General features: G+C 44.3%; 2 protein-coding genes across 2 annotated transcripts in view; one reads left to right on the forward strand and one right to left on the reverse strand.

Annotated features, from left to right (window-relative positions):
- The window catches only part of DOCK1 (dedicator of cytokinesis 1), a 570,389-nt gene that overhangs the window by 310,073 nt on the left and 250,444 nt on the right, over positions 1-9,872 (reverse strand). The window lies entirely within an intron of this gene.
- Positions 1-9,872, forward strand: part of FAM196A (family with sequence similarity 196, member A) — a 42,385-nt gene that overhangs the window by 16,872 nt on the left and 15,641 nt on the right. Inside the window, exon 3 of the mRNA XM_010859152.1 lies at positions 8,821-8,892. Within this exon, the coding sequence (XP_010857454.1) occupies positions 8,821-8,892 (72 nt within the window). The remainder of the gene's footprint in view (positions 1-8,820; positions 8,893-9,872) is intronic.

A 9,872-nucleotide genomic window follows, 5' to 3' on the forward strand; every position in this document is an offset into this window, starting at 1 on the left:
ATCTGAGCTTGCAAACACAGTGAAAGCCATACAGTTATTTTGGCTAGTTTAGAGTACGTGCTTGGAAGTCTGTCATCAGAACACTGCATGAGTGCTCGCTCAATCACGGCCGACGCTTTGACCCCATGGACTATAGAGCCCGCCAGGCTCCTCTGTCCATGGAACTATCCAGGCAAGAATACTGGAGTGGGTTGCCATTTCCTCCTCCAGGGGATCTTCCTGACCCAGGGATCGAACCTGCATCTCCTGCCTTGGCAGGCGGATTCTTCACCTCTGTACCACCTGTGAAACCCCAAGCAGGACACTACATAGAAATAACCATGATTCCTGAAAATTACCCAGGTGTGTTTAATAAGCTCATATGGGGTTTACATAAACAGCTAGTTCATCAAGGGTCCACATCTCAGTTCCTGACTGGGAGAATGGTGCATGTATAATTCTGAGAACTTCACCGTCCGGTGGAAAAAAATTAAGAGTAAGATGATGAGGGATTAGAAGGGGAAGTGGAAGGCAAAAGATCCAGCTCAAGCTGTGATTGGGCTATGTTCCAAAAACATCATTTCTCAGTAACTTGCTTGGACCACAGAGCAATTTGCAAAAAACCAAAATCATACGTGCTGTTGGGGTTCCCAGGCCAGCTGTTGGGGTTCCCAGGCCAGCTGTTGGGGTTCCCAGGCCAGCTGTTGGGGTTCCCAGGCCAGCCGTGAAATTTTTTCTGGCTGTATTGAGACTCAACACAGAATGCTGTAAAATCTAAGAATCTAGCTCGTAGAGTGATTATTCCTTCTAACATGGGACTCCAAAAATAGATCTCCTTTAATGGTTCAACCAGAGCAACTCTTATTTTATACAAATGACCTCTGGAACATACATATTCAAACTCAGGGGGGATCACATGAGTGTGTCTGGAAAGAAGTATTTGATATCCTTAAATCTAAATGAGAACCCTTTTCTACAAAAAAGAAGTCCAGAGCAGAAAAAAGAGGAAGCCGGTAGTTAATGGTGCTGGCCTTACTCTCTGACCTCATGCCTACAGGCAGTAGAGAAGGGGAAGAGAGAAACCAGGGTCCTAGAATAAGTGACTGCTGGCTGAAACTCTCTAAATACAGACAATGCAGCCATTATAATCAGGAAACGCTAATGCAGTCACTGCCCTACCATACTCATCGCACTGAGTATGGAAACACGGGTCTTTTAAAATTTTCTGTAAATTTCAAGGAAGAGCTGCCAAACTCCAGTGAAACAGAGATCAATCCTCATAGACCGACTGAGACAAAGTTACCTTCCCAAATCATTTCATTTTTCATTTGCTCTGTCATTCACCATTCTGTGTATCCTAAACCTTGATTGCCACCTCTCCCGCGACCGACAAGCCAGGTTTTGGCTGGGCAAACAGAGAAGACAAAGCATGCCAGGACAGTACCAAATGCTATGAGTTCTGGTGGAAGGAAGTCACTGGGAGCTGGCTAAAGGGGACCTGAAGAGCAGGTGATGGCAAAGACTGATGCACTGCCGACTGCACTAAGAAGGCAGACATAAAGAATTCTCAGAAGGGTTCAAAACAACTGACCCACTTAGACACGGCTAAAGGCAGGGGAAAGCAGAGGGTGGCGCGAAGGTTTGGGGGGGTCACTGTTAGTCTGTGTTTCTCAAAACGCAACCTCAGTTTTTAAAACATACTGCTTTGTCAGCTTGGGGATTCTAGGCCACTAATGAACAAAGAATTGCTCAGCCTAACATAGCAAACCTGCCACTGGCTAGAAAAAGGCTCCTCTCAGCTACTGGAAAAAAAGGGGACCTAGTCAGACCATCACCAATGAAGGCCAGTACTGCCTTCTACTGACCAGTGGGTGTTCTCGGTGTTTGTTAGGAAAATCGACTTCATGTTTTTTCAACAAATTTACATTGGATGTTCCCCAAATCCTGGCACTTAGCAGCTCAAGTGAATACAATAGATATAATTGAGTTTCCATAGATAAATGAGGAAATTCCAGACACACTTGAACCACCCAACAGCTGATACAGGAACTAACTACAATTTCAGGGCATAATCTGGCAAATTCCTAGTGAGAACTCAGACTTAAAAAAGCAGCCAAAACTACTGGCAGAGGTGGGCTTAAAACGTAGGAGAGGGTCTGTGAAAACAGCTGAGCCTGACTCTTTGAAATTTCATTTCCCCCAACAAAAACAGAGGTATCACTTAATGCCTCTAAATTAATGTCACTTTGAGACTATTAAGCAGAAAAGCCCTTTAAGATGCTGATATAAATGATGGCTCAGTTATCAAGAAAGCGCAGCTGGAGCACAAACCTGGCCTAGAATAAGGAAAGGAAAAAAAAAAGTTTTTGGCACACAGTGAGAAAGAACAAGAAAGATCAAAATTAGGAGAATAAATTAAACAGGGGCATAAAATGATCACTGAGAGCAGTGACCACTGTCTAAGCAAAGAGCCTAACACACAGCTTTGAGTTAATTCAAAGTGACAGCTCCAATACCCTATGTAACCAGTGTTTTGAAGACCCCAATTAAAGGATCACATCCTGATTTTAGCACACGTCTTTTGCTTACATGCTAGGAGATCTGAACTTACTGTAAATCACCACGTCATTTAAAAGACGAACAACTTGGCAGCGGGGTCACCTGTGCCTGTGTCCTGTGCCCCGAAGCCGAGGTGGAGGAGGGCCCCCTCTGGGGGATGCTGGTTGAGAGCAGGATTCTTTTCTGAAATCTAAAACCAAACACTCCATCCACAAGCCCCCGGGGAAACACGAGAAGAGAATTTTCCTTGGAATTTAAAATCTTCTGGAGAAAACAGGGCTGAGGGACGGGGCAGGAGAAGCATGCGGGAAAGTCAATCCAGTGCCCGTGATCACAGTTCACTACCCCAGAATCATTTCCACTTGCCAGCCATGCTCCTCCCGAGACGCTTTTAACTTTGTTGGAACTTTGCTTCTGATAGCAGGCACAGTCAGAGACATCTTTTTTTTTCCTTTTCCTGACCTTTTCACCAGTTTTCTTGGGGGGTGGGGGATGGTAGAGACACGCAGTTGTCAGTCTCGTCTCAGGCCCCATCTTCAAGGTCTCAGAGACACTGAGCCACTCGGATATGGGGCCAGGAAGAAAGCCTTCCGTGACCTTTCTCTGACATTTCGCAGCACCCTCTCCTACCCCCCAGGGCTCTGGTATCTTAGATCTCCCTGTGAGGCCTTCATGAAAAGGCAGATGCTGCCTGTCACCGGCTCCTCATCCCTACCTCCCAGGACACAGCCGTGGTCCAGCTCAGGCAGAAGCTGGCTGACATCTTTCTGCCTTGATCATTTCTATGGCTTTGTTACAAAACTTGCCACACCAGCTCTGCCCTTTGCCACCCCTTCTTCATTTTTTTTTTTTTTAATCCCAGTCCTCCTTGTCTCTTTTGTTGTTGACCTGCAACAAGAATAACAGAAGACTTACAGACCCTGAATTGTTAGCAGTGCCGTCTATTTTATATAAATGGGCAAAAGTATATTTTTACATTCACAAAATTTTTATAATGACAACTAATGAATTGGAGGAAAAAAGAATTGGGGCAGATGTCTGCAGAAGCCAAAGGTAGCTAGAGAAACTGGTGAGATGCATTCTGAATTAAACCTAAATATTCTAAACCATTAAAGAAAGGAAGACCCTATGTTTTCTTCAAAAGGGGGTGCCTTAACTAGAGTTCTGTGCTGTCTTCTATAACAGACATTCGTTATACTTTCTTTAAAGTACAGCAAGGTCTTCTGAAGAAATCTGTTTCACTACAAAGCAGAAGTGGAAATGACTCTCAAACTGGACTCCACCAAAACTGCTTTGTAAAATTAGCTTGAGTAAAGCCTTCTGATACAAGAAATCAAGAACAATAATCCCTCTTCTGTGAGCTATCAACCAAGTCCATGCTTTTACATCCCTATTAATTTCCTAATTTGGGTCTAGTGTCCTTTACCTTTCAATAAAGCCCACCCTGACCAGTGAGTGTCCAAAGGGCATCAGGCAAGGAGAGGATCAGGGTTCCAGAAATGTCCCTGGGATAGAACTGTGATCTGCAAGGATGGGAGTCAGGAGGTCAGAGAAACAGAAAATAAAGCATCTTGGACTCTTGGCGCTGTCCTTGGTGCTGAATGTCATACTTTCTGCACCCGCCTCTCTCCGTACCTCCCCAGGTAGTACACATTGTTGAGTACAGGGAATACTAACAAATGGCAACTAACTGTAAAGGGACAATAAACAGCAAGTGTTGTAAAGATCAGTGCATTAAAAAAAAAAAAACTCCACGTTTACAATAAACGTGCTTATCATTGGGATCCAAAGAAGCTCACACTAGGAAGTAAGTGAGGACCAAAGTGTTCATAATTTATGCATTTCACTTGCTTATTGCACTCAGTTGGATTTTTTCCCATAGATTTTTCTGTTACTGGACTTCAATATGGGAGCACAGAGACTGACCGCCTTATTTGATTAATAAAATAATACTGGCCAAACACCCAGAGTGTACCAGGCATTATGGCAGACATGGGTTATAAACCTACCAAAGGTATAAGTTCTTCAAAATAAAAGAGGAGAGAGCTTTATAAAGATAGCAATTAATGTGCAAGACAGAATGTGTCATTTTTGATCAAGATGTTCTTCCTCTGCAGCTGTGATATCAATGATCGGAGCTCTCTCTTCTCCAAACTTCTAACCACAAAAGGCCTCTAGCCATACCATCTCTGGAGAAGTATCTGCCCCAGCAGCTCAGTTTCTGGCTGCTTCTCTTCATGGCAATGGCCATCCACAAAGATAATCATTCCAAGTATTGCTTTTATGACTTGTTTCCAAGTGAGAAGGAAAACAGGGGCATTCCATAATGGCATTCTGTGTTCCCTGTCCTGTAGAAAGAACTTATCTGTTTGGTCTGCATTTGGAGAACACATTCATTCAGATGCTGCAACACAATCATTATTTTGACCATAAAATTATCAGCGAAGCCAAACCCTACATCTTGGAAGCCCCAAGGACAATTAGATGGATTATCAAAGCAATAAGCACACTAGATTATACACATTCAGTCCTCTGTAAAGAACACTCTCGTGTTTAATAAAACTGCAGTGGACATACCTTGACTGACAACAGCTACTGAAGGCAGCCTGTGACTTAACCACAGGATACAAGGGCAACACTTTAACTTTTATCCACAAATTAATCTCTCATTGATAGCCATTTTTATGAACTACATTTTTGGACTCCAAACATCTGAACCCCTTCAAAAACAAAAGATCCCAAACAAACATCTTGAAGGGTCTTCCCAAGGAAAGTTCATGGCAATGAGATCCTGAAAATACTTCTCATGTACGGTGGAAATTTGATGGACCACCAATTTTTCATTTAAATTAGCTTTAAAAAAAAAAGTGACCACAGACATGTTTCCCTATAAGGTAGATATTATGACTCACTTGCTTCTAATCAACAAACATCAGCACACCATGCTGTATTTCAGGAATGAGTGAGTTAGGATGGGTTATAAAGAAAAGAAGGAAGAAAAAGGAAATTGAATGAAAATTATATTTTAGAAGGAGAAGAGTAAGAGTTAAAGTTAAGAGGAGATATGTTCTGTGTCATCCTGGGCTCTACGTATAAAAACACAGTGGCTTCCCATTACATGTAAAGCAGATGTCCAGAGAGTTTCCTATTTTACATGATCTGATCTCACCTCCCTCCTCTCTCGTGTGCTCCTGATTTTCCAGCCACACTGGCTCTTTTTCTGGCAGACATGCCAACATCATTCCCATTATGATGTTCACAAGTGATGGTCCTTTTGTTTGCAAAACTCATCTTTAGATCTGGAGATGACTACCTGCTCTTTTATTATCACCCAGTTCTCTATCCAGATGCAAGGTCCTCGGTGTGTGAGCCAAAGCCACCCTCCCACAACATGTCCTTAACAGAGCAGCATCCAAACCCTTTCTTTCATTCATCCATCTGTTTACACATCGCCCATCTGGTTCTCCCAGTCTGTTTTAAGCTTCCTGAGGACAAGGACTCGATCTTATTCCAGAATGTCTCCTTGGTAGGCAGAGTAAGGTCTGACACCTAATAGGCACTTAATAACTATTTGCCTACTGACTATAACAGCGCAAAAGTGTGTGCTTTTTGCAAAGTGATAAGAACAGTCTGTTCAGAAAGGTCTTTAAAAAGAGCAATTTATCACTGAAGAGCCCCAAGGTCCAGGAAGACAGTTCTCTCGTGCATTTCGGGTGCCTGAAACCTTTGTCCCGTCGCTGCTGGATTCACTGACCACCCCAAGCTGCCAGTTACACCCAGTGCAGGACACGGGCCCCGAGGCTGGAGCAGGTCACAGAGCATTGGAAGCCTGGGGTCCAAGAATAATGAGATCCCAGACCTGAAGTGTTGCTGTATTCTCCTCTGTAAAATGAGCTAGCGTAATTAACTGCAGGACTCAAGGCTCTAATGTAAGTGAGACACTTGGGAACTCCACAATCCTGGGCGAGGAAGGGGTGTGGTGCTGATGAGAATTGATGGCGATTTGAGATCTGTCCTGAGGTCTTGAGCAGGAAGGTTCTGCAAGCGTGGAAGTTGGACGTTCTGCAGAGCCAAGTAAGAGTGCCCCTCTAATAATGGTTAGGAAATGCCCCTGATGTCCTCTGTTTTCTTTTAAAATCCTAACCTGTAGAATGTGACACAGACAACTATCATGCACCCTCTTCCCGGCTGGTGGTTAGCTTACACTAGTGCAGTAGGCAGAGCTGCAGCCCCTCGTCTGCAGCCCAGCCCCACAGCAGGACCGCAGGTCCTGCAGCAGATGCGTCATTGCTAGATGTGTGCTCAAGTCCTGTGCTTGTTACACTGCACACAGCCACCGTGGTGAGACATGAGCTGAGGACCGAGCTCCAGAAAAACCAGTGGGATGGAGAAAGGCCTGTTACATATGATAAGGCATGGGAGAAGGGAGGTAGTGTCAGACAGGGAGGAACCTGGTGTGAGTGTGATAATCTAGAGTCAGGGGGGAAAGCTCAGGAAGAATGTACCCTTGGCGTTTGTTGTCAGGAGGAAAGGGCTAAGGAAAGGGGGGAAGTATGAGGCACAAGCCCTTTCCTGCTCCCCTCCTGACAAAGCCCAGAGGGCAGGAAAAGACCCCAGGGGGGCATTCAAAGGTGCCCTCTATGGGGAACGGAGGTCCACACAAACGCAGCCACAGGGCGACTCCAGTTGTGGCTCAAATATCATGGATCGCAGAGACTGGCGACCCTATAGGACAGAATGTGGTCACTTGGTTAAGAAACACAATGCACAGAACTCAAAGGTCAAGTTCAAGTTTAGTAAAGCTCGCTGTGAAAACAGCATGGAGGGGAAAAATCCTTTTGTCAAATGTTTATGTAACACCAAACATAATGAGGAAAACAAAAGTGAGTTTCAATTCAAAACCCATGACGCGAGGAAAGAGACGTTTACACAGGGAAGGTGATAAAAATATCCCCTCTCTCTGTTGACAGAAAACCTTCTGGGCACTATTATTATGTTGAGTCGCTCTCCAAATGTAAATGTGCCCCCAAAGTGTGTGTCTAAGCCAATTCAGATGGAAGCCCTGCTTCTGCTACTAATCTAACAGGTTCTGGTTATCACGTCTGTCCCTTGGTACAAAGCAATATTCAGAATAAAATAGGCCTGCACATGAAAAGTAAGAGAGAGGATAGGTCAGTCAAAGTGGCAGGAAAAACATCAGGAAAGCTCCCCCAGACTAGTTTTTGGGGTGACTGGGCTGAGGAAGACTCAAGAAAATCCTCTCATTAAATCTTTAGGGCTCTGGATGGCAGGAGACTTGGGGGAAGAACGCACACATGTAGATGGGCGGCTGGGTCCCTTCACTGTCCACTATCACAACACGGTCATTGGCTCTACCTCAAAACAAAATTAAAAGTTTGCCAAAGAAAATCTTAACGGCCGTACACCTTTCCAGAATATACTCCCCAAAAAATAAATGAATAAGGTTCTGTCATTTTAATGAGAGGATGGGGAACACTGCCCTACCGCGCCTCCAACAATGTCTAATCCGGGCTCTGACAGGCTCAGCAGAGAACACAGCCATAGAGGGTGTCAGAAGGCTTGACAAGGCATCCGATATGCTGCCACACAGGTCAGCACATTTTTTACTCTAAAGAGCTAGAGAGGGAGTATTCTGGAATTTGCAGACCAAGGATATTGTAGCTACTTACGTAAGAATTTTCACCATTTTTTACTTTCAAAATTTAAAACTTTATGAACACTGAAATTTTAATTTCACAAGTTTTCACATGTTCCAAATATTGTTCATTTTTTTAAACCATCTACGAACGTAAAATCCAATCTTAGCATGCTGGATAAAATCAGGCCGAGAGCGGGATTCACCTGAGGGCCATAGTCTGCAGACCCCTCCTCTCGAGGGTGAAGAGATTGTGGGGCAGAAACAAGCCATCAGGTCAAGAAGATCTGAGGCTGGTTTCCTTTTCAAGTTTCTTCAAAATGCCATGAATATCACTGCCCTGAAACATCCCCAATTCCCCTTGCTTATAACAAAATCAGATTCTTTGCCTCATCCACTAGGTTATGTTCACATCCTAGATTTTAATTTAAATAGCAGCCGCAGTGGTTGCCCTGGTTGTATACAATGCACACAGAGACTGGAGCGAAGTGGGAAATGCCTGGCTCAGTCTCCACTCCCGCGAGGAGCGATGGCAGTGGGAAAGCGCCTGACAGGAGCCGCGTGCTCTAGAGAGGCCAGGGGCCAGCAGCCGCCACGTGTAATGCTCTCCTGTTCTTATCTTGTAGGCTTTCATATCGGACTGGGCAAGACACAGCTAACTGTGACACATGCAGGAACAGTGCATGTATTATCTATAGGTATGTCAATGTTCTCCTCTTCCCGCTTTGTTATTTTGAGTGACAAATGATGTTTACCCACGGATGCAAGAATCGTCTGGGGCCCCGCTGGGATGATGACATCAGACAAAAAAAAGTCAAGAGCCTTTCCTGACCTTAATTCTAGGCAGCTTCTAAATAAGCAACCTCAGGCAGAGAGTCACGGGGTGAGGGAGAGCGTGAACCCATGTATCTTGCAAATGCATCTTAGTGGCGTTTCCGAAATTGGTATAAGTTTGATGGCTTGTTCCCTCAGAATCGATAGTCGTGAACACTGTTCTGTGTGTTCCGCAACGGCTGTGAAATATAAGCCCTTCAGATGGTATAGATCAAAGGCTGCAAACCACACTGTATGTGCTAAGAATACCACAGAAAACGCAGTGTGCGAACCACACTGTATGTGCTAGGAGAACCACAGAAAACCCAGTATGTAGTCTGTTTCCTGCGAACTCAGCAGGATTGTGGCACTTGGGTTCCTTGGGAAATAATCCCCTGTCTAGGGCTTCCCTGCAGCTCAGCTGGTAAAGAATCCGCCTGCAAGGCGGGAGACCCCAGTTTGATTCCTGGGTTGGGAAGTTCCCCTGGAGGAGGGCAACCCACTCCAGTATTCTTGCCTGGAGAATCCCCATGGACAGAGGAGACTGGTGGTACAGTCCACGGAGTTGCAAAGAGTCGGACATGACTGAGCAACAAAGCCCAGGGCTCTGTGTCTGGTCTTACCATTTTTCAATTCCAAGTATATTTAGATTATTCACATTGACAAGAATTCAGCAGGAACTTTCAACAAGCAAAAACCATGTTAGGCTTTTGGCAATAATTTGGGATTTTAAGACACAATCACGACCTTCAGAGAACTTACTATGTTTTTTTTTTTTTTTTTTTTTTTTTTAAATGTAATTTTCATAAGCAAAATATGAGAGCAATAAGAGATGTTATGATTTTGTTCATTTAAAAAAAATTAA

Source organism: Bison bison, unplaced genomic scaffold (assembly GCF_000754665.1).
Source record: "Bison bison bison isolate TAMUID 2011002044 unplaced genomic scaffold, Bison_UMD1.0 scf7180017864456, whole genome shotgun sequence".
In the NCBI taxonomy this organism is placed as follows: Eukaryota; Metazoa; Chordata; class Mammalia; order Artiodactyla; family Bovidae; genus Bison; species Bison bison.